Raw genomic sequence first — 20993 nt, 5'->3', positions numbered from 1 at the left:
GTAGAAGAGGAGGAACAGAAGAACGTGTGCGGCCGGAGATGAAGGCTAAAAAAGGTGGCCTTGAGCAAAGTGTTAGGGGGAGTGCCTGCAAAGGATGGAGTAGAAGAGATTAGGGGTGGTTTCGAAGTAGAAGGATTCATAGGAGGACTGTGTGGTTTTCAACTAGTGCTTTGACCTTTGACCAGATGTTTGCTAGATTTTGAGTTGGAGGTTTGAAGTGGCTGAGGTTGGATGGGTGAATAAGAGATCCACAACCCTAACAAGATAAGGACTTCCAATCAAACTAAAATTTCAAAAGCAAGTTTTCACTAGTCACACAAAATAGTGATCTCATAAGGGAGGAAAGACTGGCTAGTAACTTGCACAGAAACCCTTGAAAATATAAGGCAAGTTGTCTTAGTGGTTAAGGAATCAACAACAAGAGGGCTACCTATGAAACTAACGATTTTGAATATACCCTATGGATTCCAACAGGAAAGGAGAAGGTTGTGAATTTTTATCTAGATGAGAATGGAAGAAAAGTTATCTCATTTACTCTTGAACCTTAGAGAACATTTTCGAACAATAAATGGCTTCGCTAGGACAAACCAGGCCCCCATCCAAGACATTTCATAATCCTTTGACGAGGAGAACTTGAGAAGGAAAAAATCTTCACTCAATGAATGGAGATTAATCATACCTTTGAGTGACTAGGCCTTTTTGAGGGTAGATAAGAGGGCCTCATATTGCAGTATTCGACTAAATGAGTAGCCTACGGGAGATAATTCCCATTCCTTAGAGCCCTTAAAGATTTCTTCCTTAGAGAACTAGATGAAATTGTCTTGAGGTGGGATAAAGGTCACGGGAAAGTTTTTTGGATGGTGTAACTTTTTTTGTTTTGTTTTTGTTGAAAGGGTCTATGGTATGGATTAGTTTAAGCCATTTAAGTAATCTAGAACTTAAATAGGCTAAATAGCCCTATAAAATCTGATTATTTTTTTAAATAATTTATCTAATTTTAAATTAAATTAGCGAAGTGTATAGGACAACAGGCTAGCTTTTGCATTTCTTAGCCAAACCTAATAATTTCTGCGAGCGAAGGGTGCGAAAGTGGAAGGACACCGAGGTTTTATTTTTGCAGGATACAACGTCTGCAGCTCCATCCCACCGGAGATCGTGACTGCCGTTCCATCGGTTCGAACGCTGGGTTCTTCCATCAAAAAAGCCTTCCATGTCAATTGCTTGGCTCACTGATACCATCGCAGCCCTTCACTATTCCATCTTCGAAGATCGCGATTGCAGCTCCATCTCGTTGGAGTTCGAAACCATAGCTCCATTTCGTTGAGGATCTTGATTAAAGCTTCATATTGCCGAACCCCGTTGTCTTCCAGTGCGAAACCCTCCAGGTGAAGCTCGGTAAAGTGAATTCATGACAGCCCTTTTCCATGTTCTGTAATAGAAAACCTCTTATAATTCCTGCAACTCGCCTTTTACGGATTACCGTTCTTGTTCTTCGTGGGCAGAGAAGTAGAGGAAGGAGAAAAGGGGAAGGTAATATTGTCACTTTTTGTTGCCATGTTGTATTCTGATTCTATATTCAATCAAACAAGAGGAACAATCTCACTGGATTTATATTGCATCTAAAGAAGCAGCTCAAATTAAGGCGCTGTTTAGTTGAAAATTGGATTGAACATATATGTTTTACTAAATCCTATTTTAGTAGGATTTAACACAATTTTAGTAAATCCTGATGGTGGAACAATTTGTTTGTGCAACTCTTAGGGGCTGTTTGGTTTTGGATTCGATTTAACTTTAATGGGATTTAGTAAATCATGTAAATCCGGATTTAGTAAATCCTGAGGGTATTAAATCCTGAAAACTGTTTGGTATGACATATGTTAAATCCTGATAAATCTTGAGAAACTGTTTGGCTATGTAATTCATGATTTAATGTGGTTGGTTCATTTAGAAATTGAATTTAATGTGCTTTGAATTTTATTTGCATTTTAACTATGAGTTATTGATGAATAATATACTTAGATGCTAGTTTAATTATTCAATAAATTAATTAATAATTTAATTACTAATTATAATATTAATTATCCAATTACTTTTTTAGGTATTATTTTAATAAATATCTCAATACTAATTATAAGGATCATTATTTAATTATTATTTGAAATAACCAATCATTTAATTTCTTTTTTGCACCACTAACTACTTCATTAATTTAATTTTTTAAATAATTTTTAAAACTAATTATAGTTATAGTTATCTAATTAATTAATTAATTAATTATTCTATTACTAATAAAGTATTTAATTAATATTTATATTGCTAATGACCTAATTAATTATTTCTATCTTAAATCATATTAATTAAAAAAATATAATTATAGTCTAATTAAAATCTTAATAATTAATCTTCTAGGTGGGTAGGCTTTCCTTCTTCTTGCTTCTTCGTTGCTTTTCACCTGAGGTATAACTCCCCTCTTCAGGTTCGTTTGTTCGCGTTAGGTGCAACTTCGAACGATTTGCTTGCCATTGCTTATCTAGGGTTTGCTTTTCTTGTTCTTACATTTCTTAGTTATTGTTATGCTTCGCATGAAGTTGAGTTCTACAAGTATCGAAGCTTCTCCGCCTCCTATGAAGATGTTGTTCCTGTCGGATCGGAATTCTCCTTGACAGGAATTCATCATGAAGGTAACCATATTTCTCCCCTTTCACGTGCTTCTTCTGCGAAATACGTAAATCCGCCGAACGTCAGGATTTACTAAATCCCAGATTTACGCCTTAGATCCGTAAGACTAGGATTTATGAGGGATTCAGATTTACTGTGCGCTCAAAAATTGTTTCGCAGGATTTAACGTAAATCAGGCATAAATCCTGCTACAAATTCGATACCGAATAGCCCCTTAAGTTAAATCAAAATTTTGGACTATTTAATTGGAAATTGGAAGATTTGAACATTTAAAGAATTTTAGTAATCATGCTAAATTAAATATCTTAATTCCTTGTTCTAGCAAAATTTGATAAATATTGACTTTGAACTAAATTTTATAAAGTACTTTTAATTTCAAAATTTGTTTCAGATGGGATTTAGAAGCCCCTTATTAATCATTTGATAGGATTTAACATAACTTTCTACAACAATAACAACAACAACATCAAGCCTTTATCATACTACGTATGGTCAGCTAAATGAATCCTTTTTCTTCATTGGGTCTTATTAAAAGTTAAATTATCGTTTAAATCTAATAAACAAAGGTCATTTCTAATATTTTCAAACTTGGTCTTTTTTGGTCTACATCCACCTTTCTTAACATAAGGCAAATCTAATACATCTACTATCCCAACCGGGTCATCGGAAGGCCGTCCGTTTCATGTGACCAAACCATGAAAGGCGACTCTCTCTAATCTTATCTTCCATTGGAGTTAACTCCAACCTTTTCATGCATATGATCATTTCTGTATCCTGTCTCTAAGAGTAAAGCCACTCATCCACCTTAACATCCTCATCTCTACAACACTTTACTTAATATTATGCTTCTCTTTTAATGGCCAACATTCTGTGCCCTAAGGCATTGCAAGTCTCACCATCATCTTATAGTTTTTTCCCTTAAGTTTGAGGGGGAGTTTTTTATCACACAACAAGCCCGATGCATTCCTCCACATCAACCATCCATCTTGATTTCTATTAATATTATTCTCATCTATTTCGCCATCACTCAGAACAATAGACCCATGATATCTAAAACGTGTACTCTTATTAATGACATGCACTCTATCAATTGAGCTAAGGTCTGGGTTGTATTTAACATAATTTTTTATTAAATATAAATTAAAATGGAATAAAATACCCTTAAATGCAATGCATATTCATTGCAATAAAAATACATGTATTTTACATATATATTGCCAAACTTCCCCTGAGAGTAAAGCATTTGAGGGTTAAATGTTGCAGTACTACTCTAGATCAACATGATGAAGGGTAAAAATGTGAAGTTAAAATAGGGGAAAATGCTTACCCCTGTAGTTTAATGATAGGAAATACTTGAGTTCGCAAGTAACCCTAAGGGTAATACTTGAGTTCACAAGCAAACCTATCACCAATTGGTGAAAAAACAACGAGAATAATGCGAAATATGGGAGAAAACAACCCAAAACAATATATTGCGGTAGGAAAATCAAAGCCATAGAATAAGGAAAACAAGATACAAGAGATCCTCAATTTGAGAGGAGGATTGTCTCTCCCAAATCTCTAGACAAGAGAGTCTAGAGTCCAAGTCGCCAAGAAACCCTAATTGAGAACAAATCAAAACATATACTTCTCTAAACATCTCATGTTTTTAATACAAACACTTTCCTAATCTAATCTCCCTCCCAAGACCTAGCCACCCCCTCCTTTTGTATTTGAAATCCATTAGGCTAGTTGGGGCCCACTATGTGGGCGGGCAAGAGTAAGGGAGGCGGGCATGTTCTGCCTCCTATAAACCTAAGCCAGCCCTTGAGCCGGCTGGGCCGGTTTAGGGTGAACCAGCCTAACAATACCTCCCTCCCAAAAATTAATGAGCTAGCAAGCTCAAGGGAAGTCAAAACCAATTTTTTTTGGGTTTGATTTGACCCCCCTTTGCCTACATCACTCGGTCAGATCCAAATGCAGCTTCTTCTCCATCTCCTCCTCACCTCCCTCAGTTTCCTCGTTGTCACAGACGGTGAGAACATGAAGAGTTCGGTCCTTATACCGATGCCCTGACGCGTACTTCTCATCGCACCTGAAGCACAACCCCTTAACCCTCTTCTCATACATCTCTTTCTCTATCATCCGCTTAAAATTTCCTCCACTCCCTCTTCCTACTGTCTTCTCCCTGGTGGCCTCCCAACTTCCTCCTATTGCTGGACCTTTTGGTGCTAGATGGGTGGTCATCATCCTGTAAGTGCTCCATGTGTTGTTACTCATTGCTCCCCTCTCCAAATTTCTCTGATTTTCAACTAAATGTGCCAACTTCATGGCCTCCCCCAAGTTACGAGGCATCAAAACCTTCACCGATGCTCGGATCTCTGCCTTCAACCCCTTCATGAAGTTCCCCTCCAATACAATATCTGATAATCGCTCTACCTTATTGGCCATGTGCTCAAACCGTTCCGGTAGTCTGCTACTGATCCCTCTGTGTCAGAGAAAAGAACTGCTCATAGAAATCTCCCTCTTCCTACTGTCTTCCCCCAGTTCTTGATAGGTCTCTTCTGGTCTCTCCACTGGTACCATGACAGAGCATTCCCTTCCAAGCACAAGCCTGCCGCTGTCAACTTCTCCTCCTCCGTCAGCCTATTGATGGCGAAGTACCTCTCCATATTATAAATTCACCCATAAGCATCCTCCCCTTCAAATATGGGCATCTTCAGCTTCCTCACCTTCTGCTCTCCACCATTCCCCCTTATTCTTCCATAGCCTCCCATCTCCCAAGTGCTCGGCCCTCCCCACGTCTCCCTATCTTGCCTTGCCCTGCCATAGCCTAAACCCCCTTCGAATTTCCCCCTTCTTTCTTTAAAATCAGCACCTCGGCGGCCATAGTATCCCTCCTGGCGTTCCTCATATCCACCTCTTCTCTTTCTTCCCTCTTGACCGGCTCCAAATGAGGTATTTTTCTTTCTCCTTCCATGATTTTCACCTTATCTTCCTCCCTACGGATTTCAGAATTCATGCTTTTTCCTTCCACCCCTTTTGCCATAGAAGCCGCCATTTGGTTGTGGATTTCCAACATTTTCTTCATCATGTCCCGGAGATCGGCTACTTGTCATTCCATGGAGGAAATCCTTTCCTCAACCGTTGTCTTGATTTGATTCATCTCCCCTTCAAGCCTTTCTTCAAGCGCATCTACTTTCTTGGTCGCCATCTCGATCCGAATTTTTGTAGATCCAAAAATTCTGGATTTTGATTACAAAAACAACAACTTTTTCCTTTTCCCATAAAAAATCAGCCGCCAGGATTCGCCCAAAATTAGCCCACGAACGGTCCCAAGACTTGCTCTGATACCAATTTGATAGTATATACTTGAGTTCGCAAGTAATCCTAAGGGTAATACTTGAGTTCGCAAGCAAACCTATCATCAATTGGCGAAAAAAACAGCGAGAATAATGCGAAATCTGGGTGAAAACAGCCCAAAACAATATATTGGGGTAGGAAATCAAAGCCACACAATAAGGAAAACATAATACAAGAGATCCTCAATTCGAGAGGAGGATCATCTCTCTCAAATCTCTAGACAAGGGAGTCTAGAGCCCAAGTCGCCAAGAAACCCTATTTGAGAACAAATCAAAACATAATCCTTCCCTAAACATCTCAGGCTCTTAATACAAACACTTTCGTAATCTAATCTCCCTCCCAAGACCTAACCGCCCCCTCCTTTTGAATTTGAAATCCATTATGCTAGTTGGGGCCCACCATGTGAGCGGGCAAGAGCAGGGGAGGCAGACATGTTCCGCCTCCTATAAACTTGAGCCGGCGCTTGAGCTGGCTGGGCCAGTTCAGGGTGAACCGGCATAACATTTAACTTTTTTCAGGACATAATGGGATGACTTTCATGTGTATAGCTCTTTTCATCTGCATTGTTTAGGGTCGAATTTTTAAGAATTCACCTCAACTCTATTGCTTTGCTGGAGTGTCAATTGGGTAGGTGTGAACAAGGAAGATGGGATCATCTACATTGCTGAAATGGGCATCAAAGCCATGCATCATGGGCATCGACGAAGCTGGAAGAGGCCCTGTTCTAGGTTTCCTCTTGCCCCCTCTGTATAAGGACTCCTTTCTTATTTTACTATTAATATTTCCTAGCTGCTCATGGGGCATTAGGTTGATTATGACTTGGATTTACATGATCTTCTATGCTGCAGGTCCAATGGTTTATGGATGTTTGTATTGCCCACTCTCTTACCAGAATACTTTGGTGACCCTCAAATTCGCAGGTTTTTAATTTTTAATTTTTGATCTATGAATCTGATTTGGCATGCTTTTTTACTTTCTTATCTATCTGAATGCTTTTTACAGTGTTTATCATGCCCTGGCCATAAATATCAAAGTTATCTTTCAGCTTTATTAGCAGTCTCTCTATTACTAGTGCGAAGCTAGATGAAATTTCTTTTCTTTCCTTATTTTATTAGCAGAAGGAATTACAGGTTCTATTAGATCCAATCATAGGCTGTCTTTGAATGTTGGGGATAGCCAGTCGTGTTTGGATTGTTAGCATCAAAATCAGTAAGATAAATCTGTAGAAACTTGAAGGGCCTCACAGCTTGCATTATTGTAGCATAGTCATGTCTGTATTTCTCCACAAGCCTAAGGCTTCATATTAAACTTTAGGTTATGTCCATTATATTGTAAATAATTTCAAGTCTGTATGACAGTCAGAGAAAATTAAATATGTTGCAGCTTTCTGTTAGTCTTAAAGTTCAAGCCATCAATACTGTATCGAAAATGGGATGAGACCCAACAAAACCATCTTATAGTGCACTTAGATTGTTGAATATGACTTATATATTCCAAGTAGACACAACATACAACATACAACATCAAGCCTTTATCCCACCAAGTGGGGTTGGCTATATGAATTTTTTCATCCATTGTGTCTTGTCAAGAGTCAAATTCTCATTTAAATTTAATAAATATGATCATTTCTAATATTTTATAGTCAAGTTTTTTTAGATCTACCTCTACCTTTCGTATCATAGGCCAAATCCAATACATCTACTCCTATCCGAGTCACCGGAAGGCCGACATTTTATGTGTCCAAACCATCCAAGGAGACTCTCTCTAATCTTATCTGTCACTGGAACTACTCCAACCTTTTCACGTATCTAAGAGTGAAGCCACTCATCCAACTGAGCATCCTCATCTTTGCGACACTAGGCTTAATTTTATGCTTCTCATTTATTGGCCAACATTATACACCATAAAGCATTGCAGGTCTTACCACCATATTATACAATTGTCTAAGTTTGAGGGGTACTTTTCTATCACACAATAGGCTCGATGCATTCCTCCACTTCAACCATCCAACTTGAATTCTACTAATAATTTTCCATTTATTACACCATCACTTTGAACAATAGACCCAAGATTTCTAAAACATGTAGTCTTATTAATGATTTAATTGCCCAAAGTCACAACTCCTCACTAGCTCTATCACTACTAAATTTTACTCCATGTATTCGATTTTAGATTTACTTAAACGAAAATCTTTGGACTCTTAAGGTTGACCTCTATAATTCAAGTTTCCCTTCAACTCCCTCTCTAGGCTTATCAACAAGAATAATATCATCAGCAAAAAACATACACTAGATTACATCCTCTTGTAAATGTCTAGTAAGGCATCCATGACTAAAATAAAAAGATATGTGCTTAAAGCTGATCCTTGATGTAATATAGCTGAAATAGGAAAATACTTGGTCAAACAACTTGTTTGAACACAAGTAACAACTCTTGCATACATATCCTTAATGACTTGAATATATGCATTATTAACTCCTTTCTTTTCTAGAACTCTCCAAAGCACTTCTCTTGAAATTTTATTATATGCTTTCTCTAAATCAATACATATCAAATGTAGATCCTCATTATTCTCTATACTTCTCCATCAAACCTCTCAATAAATGTATAGTTTCTATAGCATACCTACTTGGCATAAATCCAAATTGATTTTGAGAAACCTTAGTATCATGTCATAACCTATGCTCAATAATTCTCTCCCATAATTTTAATGTATGGCACATTAATTTAATTTATCTATAATTTGCACACTCTGGTGCATCCTTTATTCTTAAAAATAGGAATCAAGACACTCCTCATCCGACATCTTTTTACTATTCAAAATAATATTGAAAAATTTTATAAGCGAAGAAATTTCTTCTATCTCCTAAGCATTTTCACACCTCTATTGAAATATCATCAGGTCTAACAACTTTTATGTTGAAAAGTTATGTAAGCCAAGTAGGTGATAACATGAAATAAAAGTGCTAAATTTCATAATTGTCTAAAAAGTTGTATAATACTTGTTTTTAAAGTCATTAGTACAATGAGTTTATTTGAAATGAAGTAAAGAAAATAAATTTGGGTTAAATGGAGGCTTATCAAGGCTAGTAAATATGGTTTTGTGACTATTTGCATTTAAACAATCAACATAGGGTTTATTTGGTATCTTGAAGTTAGAAATCACATTTAAAAATAGTAAATTTTATACATCTACCATTTGGTTGTATGCACTTAATCAACATTGATGTTAAGTTCTATAGACCCAGTCTTAAATGAAATGTTTTTTGTTTTATACACAAGATAAGTGAAAACTAAAGTTATCCTTTTTAAAAATGTTTTTCTGTTTATAAGAAACCAAATGAGCCATTTCCTTATATCGTTGTTGTTTACAATTGAACAAATCATAGTGCACTTTTGATTCATCCGTTTCTTAGAAATTGTTGGATGTTGTGAGGGAAGGTAAACAATTATTGATGCTCGTATATAATGCAGAATTGGAGTCAAGTTTTATTCTTTTTGACACTGAATACAACTTAAAGATCTTGCTCAAATAATCATATTTTTAACTTAGTTCTCTATTTTTTGTTGTGCCATACATTATATTCATATAACTATTATTTACATTTTACTAGTTTTTATCAAATGTCTCAGGTTTTCACCTTATTGATCATCACATTATTGTCTCATTATTAGTCTTATAATAGCTATTTGTAATGTTGAACATGAAGCTGAATTTGAAGTCCCTATCACCAAATAAAGATCAAAAGATCATGATCAAATCAAGGGTTAGGATAGCATCTTCATGCACGCATAAATAAAGAACCTTCACGTGGAGTTGAAAAAATTGTAATAAAATTTAAAGAGGATTTCAAAATTCTAGCAAAAAAAATTTAAATTATTATCCTTTAATTTCTAAAATCATATGAAAAAGCACCTTTATATTGTTATGTAGTAGAATGAATAAGGGAAGTCTATAGCGGCCAAAGCAAGTCAAGGCATTCAAAATTGAGCTTGCTTAAAAATAGGAGGAAGTTGGGGTGGTTTCAACCTCCTCCCTCCGTTAGTGTGGTTGGTCCTCTTGCCTTTCTTCTTCTTTTTTTTTTCCTTAGAATTTTGAATTAGGGAATTTGATGTATTGAATAAATATTGATTTGAAGGAATGAAATGGATCTTTGGTTGTTTTGAAAAAAAAAAAAATGAGAATTGAATTCATCTTGGCTTGGTGCGTGGTAGCTGGCGTAGGCAGTCCCTGGTGGGAGGGCTGAGTATCATTTATTTTACTTGTTTTTTTACTCTTTTAATTCTAATTTATCTTCCATATTCTCCACTATATTTCTAACATCATCCCAAGCCATTTCTCCAAGCTCCCAAGTCCCAACCATAAAAAAATTCAAACTCATTAATAAAGGCTCCCAGTCAAATTAAGGATCCTAATGACCTTGTATTGGCTTTACTACTTCTAACATCTTTTAAAGCCATCTGAACTTCACCAATTGATCTCCACAATTGATCTCCACACACCCAACTAACATTCCCAAGTTATTACAGCCTTTATATTCCCCCTACCTCCACTAATTCCATAAAGCCAAACTACACTAATCGGCCAAGTTTTTTAGACCTGGTCTTGAAGCTCTTGCACTAAAAGGTCATTAAAACTATTAGAAGACATACATCTACTCCGGCATATATCTACACACATATACCCAACCACATATGCCCAACCATTCCAATTGAAACTAACAACCTAATCCCTTATCCATGCTTCAACCCTAGTTTTCAAATCCTAAATTGAGAGCCTCAGTTTTTGTCTTCACCATTGATTGGCCAATAATATCTTTAGTCCACTGCCTCAAATAATATTTCATTAACCCACCAAGATTGTTCGCTTTATTATTAGTATCTCAGTAGGACAATTGGAAGCTTTGGTTCATCATTTTCCTTAAGCTACATCAATTCGATGTCAAATTCATGGACTCTCCTTCACCATCTATTCCTAATTGCTACATGCAGTGTTAATGCTAGTGGTTGGTGGGAGTGGGAGGGCTGAGTATTATTTATTTTACTTGCTGTTTTCTCTTTTGCTTCTTCTAATTTATCTTCCGCATTCTCCCTTACATTTCTAACATCATCCTAAGCCATTTCCCCAATCTCCCAACCATAAAAAATTCAAACCTATCATTAGAGGCTCTCAGCTAGAATAAGGATCCTAGTGACGTAGTCTTGGCATTACTAGTTCATCACCCTTTAAACCCATTCGAACTTCATCAACTACTCCAAAACTGATTTCCACACACCCACCTAGCATTTCTAAATCATTACGGCATTTACATACCCCCAAGCCTCTTTCAATGATTATATAAAGCCAAATTAGATCAATTGACTATGTAAAATTTTTTTAGACATGGTCTTGAAGCTCTTCTTACACTAAAAGGCCCTTAGAATTATCAAATCACAACCATCTACTCTGGCATATATCTACACACATGTCCCCAGCCATTCCAAGCTAAACTAAGTTCTAATCCCCTATCCATGCTTCAATCCTAATTTCATATCCTAAATGAAAGGCCTCAGTGTTTGTCATCACCATTGATTGACCAATAATATCTTTAGTCCACTTGACAATTCAATTCAAGTGACTATAATAAGTTGGGTATATCACTTTCGAAATGAATAAGACTATAGAGTATCACTATTAGTGAAATAGATAAAGGCTTTATGTAAAAAACTGCTTCTATTTTCAATTAGGTAACTGTCTTTCTAATTTTTTATCTAAATCCATTAATAATAGATTCATTCGCACCCCCCCCCCCCCACACACACACACATACACACATGCTTTGTCTTTTGTGTATGATTTTAGTCTTTATATTTTTATCAAACATTTTCATTTCTTCAGCACTCAGCTCTGTTATAAGTGAAATCTTTGTGTTTCAACATCTAATTCCATAAATTATAGCCTATCTTATTAAAGTTTTATTCAATATATCTTGAATTTTCAAGATATTCTCTTATTATATGATACTTTCAAAGCATTGCACAATTTTACCCACTCAACTCTTATTGTTTACTGTTTTTTGCAATCTAAAATGATGGTTTTACCGCCAATTATATTACATAATGTTCATCTATTCCTCATGGGTATTATTCGATCTTGTGCGAAAACTCCTTCATCAAAATCTTTTTTTCTAAATTATTGTTCAATCCACTGTGCCAAGATTTGATGGCTTGAAATATTATTCAATCCACTGTTATATTGAAGATATTTCACCGATATCTATTGATGCTCTTGTTAAGCCGGTTCAGGTAGAACCGGCTCAACCAGCTTAATAAGGGCCGGTTCAAGTCTATAGGAGGCGGACCCACGCCTCCTCCCACTTAGCAGCCTAAAGCATTGGGTCCCATAACCCTTATTGTTTGCCGCCCAAAACAAATATTTAAAATAATCTATTTTTAGTAAGGAGAGGGAGGGGGGGTTAAGGCATAAAGGAATTTTTTATTAGAATATTAATGCTATAAATAAGGATGAGAGGGGAGGGTTAGGGTATGCTTGATTATTGTTCTCTTGTAGTTTTCCTTGGGGTCTTGGGCTCTAGATTCATCATCTAAAGATTGGGAGAGAACGATCCTCCTCTCGAATTGAGGATCACTTGTATCTTTGCTTGTGCTTGTTTTGATTTGATTTTTATAAAAATATATACTGTTTTTGATTACTTTAATCGAAGTTCTTGAATATTTCTCGCCGTTTTACCGATTATTGTTAGGATTGCATGTGAACTCAAGTACTTCCCTTTAGGGTTACTTGCGAACTCAAGTATTTTCTATCAAATTGGTATCAAAGCAAGTCGTGGGACCGACGGTGGGCTGATTTTGGCGAATTTCAGCGGCTGAATTTTGACTGGTAAAGAAGAAAGTTGCTGTTTCAATGATACAAATCCATATTTTTTGAATCTACGAAATCTGGATAGAGATGGCGACCAAGAAAGTAGATGCACTGGAAAAAAAGACTTGAAAGGGAGATGAACCAAATCAATACAACGATGGAGGATAGGATTTCCTCCATGGAAGTGCAAGTAGCAGATTTACGGGATATGATGAAGAAGATGCTGGAAATTTACATCCACTCAACGACTTCATGGGCAAAAGGGCCAGAAGGAAAGAATAAGATTTCTGAAATACGTAGGGACGAAGACGAGGTGGAAATCGTAGAGGGAGAAGAAAGAAGACCCCATTTGGAACCTTTCTAGAGGGTGGAGAGAGGAGGTAGGCTTGGGGAAATGTATGGGTATGGAAGGTAGGAGCAAAGGGGTGCTGATTGGGAACATAGGGAAGGAAATTATGGCCGTCGAGTTGCTGATTTCGAAGGAGGGTATGGAAATGTAAAGGGAAGGGAAGATTGGGAGACTTGGGCGAGGCCAAACACTTAAGAAAGGGGAAACTATGGAGGAATAAGGGGAAACAGGGAGATCAAAAGATAAGGAAGCTGAAGATGCCAATTTTCGAAGGGGAGGACATCTACGGATGGATCTATAAAGTAGAGAGGTACTTCGCTGTTAATAGGTTGATGGATGAGGAGAAACTGATAGTAGCAAGCCTTTGTTTGGAGGGGAAGGCGTTGTCATGGTTTCGATGGAGAGACAAAAGAAGACCTATACGGAGCTGGAGAGTCTTCAAGGACTTTTATAACGTTTTCAAATCGATGGGGGAGGGGACTTCTATGAACAGTTTTTTGCATTGGTTCAGGATGGATCAATGACAGATTATCGTGAGAAGTTTTAAGACCTGGCCAGTCGGGTAGAGGGATTATTAGAGACTACATTAGAGGGAAACTTCATGAAGGGGCTCAAGACAAAGATCAGAGTGGCGGTAAAAGTCATGATGCCCTGTGACTTGGGAGAGGTCATAAAGTTATCCCAGTTGGTAGAAAATTAGAAGAATAAGAAAGGAGTCAGGACCAGCAATTTAGGAGGCACGTACCGGATGACAATTACTCACTTAGCACCCAAGGGTTATATAACAAGAGGGGTTCGTAAGACCCCAGGGAGAAGTCATTAAGAGGTGAAAATGGGGGCTATTCCAAGTGGCTGACGAAGAAGGAGATGCAGGAGAAGAGGGCTAAGGGTTTGTGCTTCAGGTGTGATGAGAAGTACACTTCAGACCATAGGTGTAGAGACCAAACTCTTCAAGTTCTCACCATTTGTGATGACGAGGAAATTGAGGGAGTCGAAGGGGGTTTAGAGGAGGAAGAGGAGATGAAGCTGCATTTAGATCTAGCAGAGGTTTCCCTGAACTCTGTGGTAGGATTAACTACGAATCATACTATGAAGGTGAAGGGGGAGATAAAGGGCCAGGAGGTGGTGGTTCTGATTGATAGTGGGTCCGCCAATAATTTCCTTTATACTCGGATCGTCAACCAACTAGGAGTGAAAATGGTGGACATTAGTTGTTATGGGGTGATGAAGGGCACTAGGAAGGTTAAAAAAGGCCAGGGGATCTGTAGAGGGGTGGTGTTAACCATCCAGGGGATTCAGATAAGGGAGGACTTTCTTCCATTGGAGCTAGGGAGTACATAAGTCATCTTGGGAATGAAATGGTAGTAGACCTTGGGAGACACCAAAATCAATTGGGGAGCCCTCATAATGGAGCTAATGGTGGATGGAAGGAAGGTGATGATCAGGGGAGATACAGGGTTATCCAATTCCATGGTGTCTCTCAAGATTATAGTAAGGAATATCAAAGAGGCGTGGAAAGGCTACTTGGTTGAGCTGCACAGGTTTTAGGGAGTTAGACTGGAGGAAGGGGAGATACTCCTCTTCATACAACCACGGATACAACAATTCCAGGAGGCGTTTCAGCCACCTCAGGGATTGCCACCACCAAGGGAGCAGGAGCACGCTATCTATCTGAAGGAGGGTGTGTCACCCTTCAGTGTTAGGCTCTATCGATATCCTCAATTTCAAAAGGATGAAATTGAGAAATTGATCAGAGAGATGCTAGAGGCAGGTATCATTAGACCAAGTATCAGTCTTTTCTCTAGTTCCATGTTACTAGTGAAAAAAAAGAAGATTGTAGCTAGAGATTTTGTGTGGACTACAGGGCAATTAACAAGAAAAATGTACCAGACAAGTTTCCTATACTAGTAATTGATGAATTGCTAGATGAATTAAGTGGGGCGGTGATGTTTACCAAGATAGATATGAAATCAGGATATCATCAGATCAGAATGAAGAAGGAAGTTCTGCTAAAAATTGTTTTCAGAACTCACGAAGGGCATTATGAATTCCTAGTGATGCTGTTTGGCCTCACTAATGCTCCAGCCACATTCCAGTCACTTATGAATAAGGTATTCAAACCTTATCTTCGGCAGTTTGTCTTGGTATTTTTTGACGATATGCTAGTTCACAGCAGGACAGAGGAAGAGCATTGGGAGCATCTGAGGAGGGTGTTGGAGCTATTATAGGAGCATCAACTGAAGGCCAATTTGAAGAAGTGCTGCTTTGACCAAACGAATGTGGAATACTTTGGTCACATTGTATCCAAGGATAGGGTGGCAGCTGATCAATCAAAGATTGAGGCTATATTGAGATGACCATTACCAAAGACCCTGAATGAGTTGAGAGGTTTCTTATGACTAACAGGGTACTATTGGAGGTTTGTAAAAGGGTACAACACGATAGCATGACCATTGACATAACAACTGAAGAAGGATGGCTTCCTATGGGGAAAGGAGGCTTCAACAACATTTGAGAGGTTGAAGAGAGCAATGACTATACTAGTTTTAGCATTACCAGACTTCACCTAGGTCTTCGTAGTGGAGATAGATGCTTCAGGGTACAGACCGGAAACAATACTCATACAGTGTGGTCGACCAATTGCTTATTTCAGCCAGGTGCTGAAAGCTAGTGCCAGGCTGAAATCAGTATATGAGCGGGAGTTGATGGCCATCATCGTAGCTATCCAAAAGTGTCGGCTTTACCTACTAGGTAGATACTTCATTGTCACGACGGATCAACGGAGCTTGAAATATTTGTTAGCAACGGATGGTGACAGAGGAACATCAGAGGTGATTGTCCAAATTATTGAGGTATGATTTTGAAATCTAATACAAGCCAGGAGTGGAGAATAAACTAGCAGATGCCTTGTCCAGGTGCATGAGAGAGTTGCAGGCGATGGCAGTATCAATTCCATTGAAGTTAGATTGAGAGGCCATCAAGGAGGAGAGTGTTAGGGATAAGGATTTGGGGAAGATCATAGTCGATTTACAGAAGGAAGGGAGTAGCCATCCAGGTTTTTCATTAGAGGGGGATCGACTCTGTATCAAGGGAGGTTTGTGATACCCTAGACTTCAGTCTACATTCCATTCTTACTCTGAGAGTTCCATGAGAGCGCTGTGGGGGGTCATTTAGGGGTGCTAAAGACATACAGGAGATTAGCCTCAAAACTATACTGGGAGGGAATGCATAAAGATGTGTAGGAGATGGTGGCCAGATGTGAGATCTGCCAGAGAAACAAATACTTGACTATATCACCAGGAGGACTACTACTGCCATTGGCTTTACTTGGGTAGGTATGGGAAGAGTTATCCATGGAATTCATAGATGGGCACCGCGTTCAGAAGGATTCACAGTGATTTTGGTGGTAGTAGACAAATTGAGCAAGTATGCTCATTTCATCCCTCTACGACACCTATACACCACAGTGACAGTGGTATCAACTTTCATCAGAGAAGTGGTCAGATTGCATGGGGTACCAGAGGCGAGAGTATTAGACAGAGATAAGATGTTTCTCAGCCATTTCTGGAGAGAGTTGTTCAGATTACAGGGGACTATTCTGAAGATGAGCACGACCTATCACCCACAGGCGGACGGTCAAATAGAAGTGGTCAACAGAAGCTTGGAGACCTACCTCAGATGTTTTGTATCGGAGACACCCAAGTTATGGGCCAAATATTTATCTTGGGTGGATTATTAGTACAACACTCCTATCATTCGGCTTCACATATGACACATTTTAAGTTGTACGGAAGAGACCCACCCACTTAGTGTACTTTGGATAGAGTCAGTTTCATCAATAGAAGAGTACTTAGATGAGAGAGACAGAGTATTTGAAGAATTGAAAAGACATCTACTGAGAGATTAACAAATTATCAAGAAACAGGCTGACGGACATAGAAGAGACATCCAGTTTGAGGTAGGGGAAAAGGTGTTTCTGAAACTCGAACCTTATAGACAAAAATCATTCGCCAACAGTATAAATGAGAAGCTTGCCCCACGATAATTTGGGCCATATGAGGTCTGGAAAAGACTGGAGCAGTTGCGTATCTGCTGAAGCTACCATCAACAACGACTATACATCCGATTTTTAATGTATCATAGTTGAGAAGGGCAATTGGAGATTACGTGGCCAGCTCAATGTTATCGAATACACTCATGGAGGACTTAGAAGTGATTTTGGAACCCTTAGAGCTGATAGGGGTTTGCCAGAAGGTAGATGAAGCAAAAGAAGTGATGATTAAGTGAAAAAACCTGCCAGACTACGATGCCACATGGGAACTTTATGAAAGGGTGAAAAATCTGTTTCCCAATTTTCACCTTGAGGACAAGGTTATTCTTTGGGAGGGCAGCAATGTTAAGCCGATTTAGGTTGAACCGGCTCAACCGATCCAGCAAGGGCCGGTCTAAGTCTACAGGAGGCGGACACAAGCTGCTTCCCACTTAGCCCCCTAAAGCATTGGGGCCCACAACCTTATTGGTTGCCGCCCAAAACAAATATTTAAAATAATTTATTTTTAGTAAGGGGGGGGGGGGTTATTCCATAAAGGATTTTATTTTTATTTTTATTAGAATATTAATGCTATAAATAGGAATGAGAGGGGAGGGTTAGGGTATGCTTGATTATTGTTCTCTTGTAGTTTTCCTTGGGGTCTTTGGCTCTAGATTCATCATCTAGAGATTGGGAGAGAATGATCATCCTCTTGAATTAAGGATCACTTTTATCATTGCTTGTGCTTGTTTTGATTTGATTTCTATAAAAATATCTATTGCTTTTGATTATTTTCATCAATGTTCTTGAATATTGCTCGCTATTTTACCGATTATTGTTAGGATTGCTTGCGAACTCAAGTACTTCCCTTTAGGGTTAATTGCGAACTCAAGTATTTCCTATCAACTCTACATTTTGTATTGAAGATATTATCATATAAAATGTATTATTATGACATTTTTCTAGCACTCTCATGTTTAATGGTATTAGTACTGTTTAGGAAATGTTTGACAAAAAGGTGCCACTTGGATGTTTGAAATAGAAAAATTATTCCCGTTACTATACTGGTACCTATGTTGCACCGATACACCTATTTATGAAGGCGTACTGTATCCGATAACAGATACGCCTCCGATACTTGTCGGATGCGACTTTGCCGTATCTAATTAAAATACTATTTAATTTCAAAAGGACACACGTATCCGATACTTGTGTCCGCGCGTATCCGATACTTGTGTCCTTTGAAAATAAAAAAAAATACGAAAAAAGACCAATCATATTTACTTCTGCGGCTGCGAGCGAGGTTCTCTCATTTCCGAGATGGAGTTTGAGTCTCTTGATGATATGGGAATATTAGAAATTGCTAATCTTTCACTTGATGAGCCTGAATTAGAAGCTATGATATTTATTGAAGATGATATAGAAGTTCAAAGACAAACCACTGAAGAAACTGATCACATCATTCCTTGTATTGAATAGTTGAAACTTCATGTGATAGACAATTTATGTTTATGCTTTTATTGTTGTACTAGACATTTAATACTTATTTTTATTTTGATATTATAAGCTACAAGGCTACAAATGATGTTACTTTCATTTTTTTTGTAATTTCAAATATTATGCTTTGATTGCTTTCTTAATTTTTATATATGATTTATAAATTATAATGCCTTGTCCGTGCTGTACCCGTATCCTTTATTTTTAAGAATTGACGTGTCCCGTATCTGTATCGTGTCGTATCCGTGTCGCCGTATCCGTATCGGTGCAACATAGGCTGGTACAAGCATCATTATGCAGTCAATCATCTCTGGTATTTTATCAATTGCCATGCAAGTCCTACTATTAGCCATCAATCATTTCTGTATGAGATTATTTCCATTTTAACTTCGTAGTTTTAAAAACAAAAATTTCCATACCAACATAGATAGTCTCTAGACTTGACATATTTTTCTTATACATGATGGATCATATGATTTCTTGTAGGTCATGCTCTAAGCTCCCACCATTGCTTGGTCTACGAGGGGGTGAATGCAGCTTAACTGCTTCATATGAGAGAGAACATTTTTTTTAATTTGAACATGCAATTTTAGTGGTCACAGCGAGTTTTTCTGTGCTCTATTTTGATAGCATATTTCACCTTGAATTGAAAGAGTGATATTATGGAATTATTTCTGGAATGGTTAATTGTTTTGTATAATTGCAGTATTGTATTCTGAAATGTTTGTCATATTTGTTGAACCTTTTGACAAAGGTTAGAATTGCATGTTATTAAGCCATATAAATTATATCATTAATTAGTATTAAGCATTATCTGTTGTTTTGTATAATAGCTATCATTATTTCTGGCATACTTGTTGACTAACTTAAATATATTAGATGAAGGTACATAAATTATATAATTAATTAAGTTGCTGTTATAAGAAGCTATATATATATATTTCTGCATCGCAGATTCTAAAACTTTGAAAGAGGAAAAAAGGGAAGAACTGTTTGAGAACTTAAAAGCTGATACCTCTATTGGATGGGAAGTTGATGTCATAAGCCCTAGGGAATTGTCAGCTAAGATGCTAAAAAAGTGAGTGCTAGCTAACCATACACCCTTCATTGGGAAAATTTTTTAACTTAATTTCTTGATGACTCAGGGAGAAGATTAATTTGAATGAAATATCACACAACTCAGCTATTGGCCTTGTCAGAAGGGTTCTTGGCATGGGAGTTCTATTGAGTGAAGTAAATATCTATTCTAATTTAATGTTTTTGTGGTTGAATCTAATGAATAATATCCTGTCTTTTTCCTTTTTCCTCAATGGATTTGTATATTTTGCTCCTAATCAATGGAGTTTTTCGCTGAAAAGGTTTTTGTAGATACTGTTGGAGATACGGAAAAGTATAGCACCAAGTTGTCTGAATTATTCCCAGGTGTAAAATTTCTTGTGGCGAAGAGAGCTGATAGTCTCTATCCAGTGGTTAGCGGAGCGAGCATAGTCGCAAAGGTGGAAATCTTTTTCTTAAAAAACTTGTGTGATATGATGTCTGCTAAAAATTTAAATTCCATAAGTCATCGTTATTATCATCAGTAGAACATCCCAACTATTAGGTGACAGTTTTCTTTATCCTCTGGTCATTTCTCCTCCATATTTTTTTTAAATTTATTAGATTGCAATATTGAATAGATTAAATATGAGCCAATTTGGATAAGGCTCCTTCCATAGGCCACCACGCTTTTTTTGCTTTTATGGACACCCATGCTACCATTTTTTACTTTAGCTAGTAAATTTGATACCAAATGCGAAAGAATTAAACAACTTTTAGTTCGTTCTGTGACATTCTTGAGATACGCATACTGTTTAATCATTGGTGACGGGAATGCATTTGTTTATTTGTGTAAAAATTAAAAAAGATAGTAGTAATAATGATGAATGCTTTTGACGTATTGCTGCTTCATTGTTTTATTTTGATTATTGACAAAAACTATTTAGCTAGTGCCAGAATTTATACTTTAAGTTAGGATGCAAGGGCACCAGTCACTATAGGAAAAACAAAGATTTCCAACAATATTTCCAGCGGAATAATGTTCATCGAAAATGATGACAGAATAATGTTCATCTAAATTTTCACTAAAATTTTTGGATAACTTTTCCGGCGAATTTACGATGGAAATTGATGTGAAATATGCAAGTGAACAAGAGTTGTTTTGAAATTTAACAATAGATTGAACATTAACGTTGCTA

The 20993-nt window shown here is 37.5% G+C and overlaps 1 protein-coding gene across 7 annotated transcripts in view; it reads left to right on the top strand.

Moving 5' to 3' along the window:
* The first annotated feature begins 1025 nt into the window (after window positions 1-1025).
* The window catches only part of LOC110095063 (ribonuclease H2 subunit A), a 32890-nt gene continuing 12922 nt past the window's right edge, over window positions 1026-20993 (top strand). For 2 of the 7 annotated variants that reach the window (XM_020820468.2, XM_028693173.1), the window contains exons 1-6: window positions 1027-1385; window positions 6653-6749; window positions 6870-6941; window positions 19714-19837; window positions 19905-19992; window positions 20118-20255. In XM_020820468.2, coding sequence (XP_020676127.1) covers window positions 6668-6749; window positions 6870-6941; window positions 19714-19837; window positions 19905-19992; window positions 20118-20255 — 504 coding nt within the window. In that variant the 5' untranslated portion in view covers window positions 1027-1385; window positions 6653-6667. Of the gene's footprint in view, window positions 1396-1502; window positions 1531-6652; window positions 6750-6869; window positions 6942-19713; window positions 19838-19904; window positions 19993-20117; window positions 20256-20993 lie in introns of all 7 variants that reach the window. The other 5 variants (XM_020820476.2, XM_020820484.2, XM_028693175.1 and 2 more) reach the window with 4 other exon arrangements.

The sequence above is a fragment of the Dendrobium catenatum genome, unplaced genomic scaffold, assembly GCF_001605985.2.
Source record: "Dendrobium catenatum unplaced genomic scaffold, ASM160598v2 fragScaff_scaffold_231, whole genome shotgun sequence".
Lineage (NCBI taxonomy): Eukaryota > Viridiplantae > Streptophyta > Magnoliopsida > Asparagales > Orchidaceae > Dendrobium > Dendrobium catenatum.
This window is presented reverse-complemented; position numbering and strand designations above follow the sequence as displayed.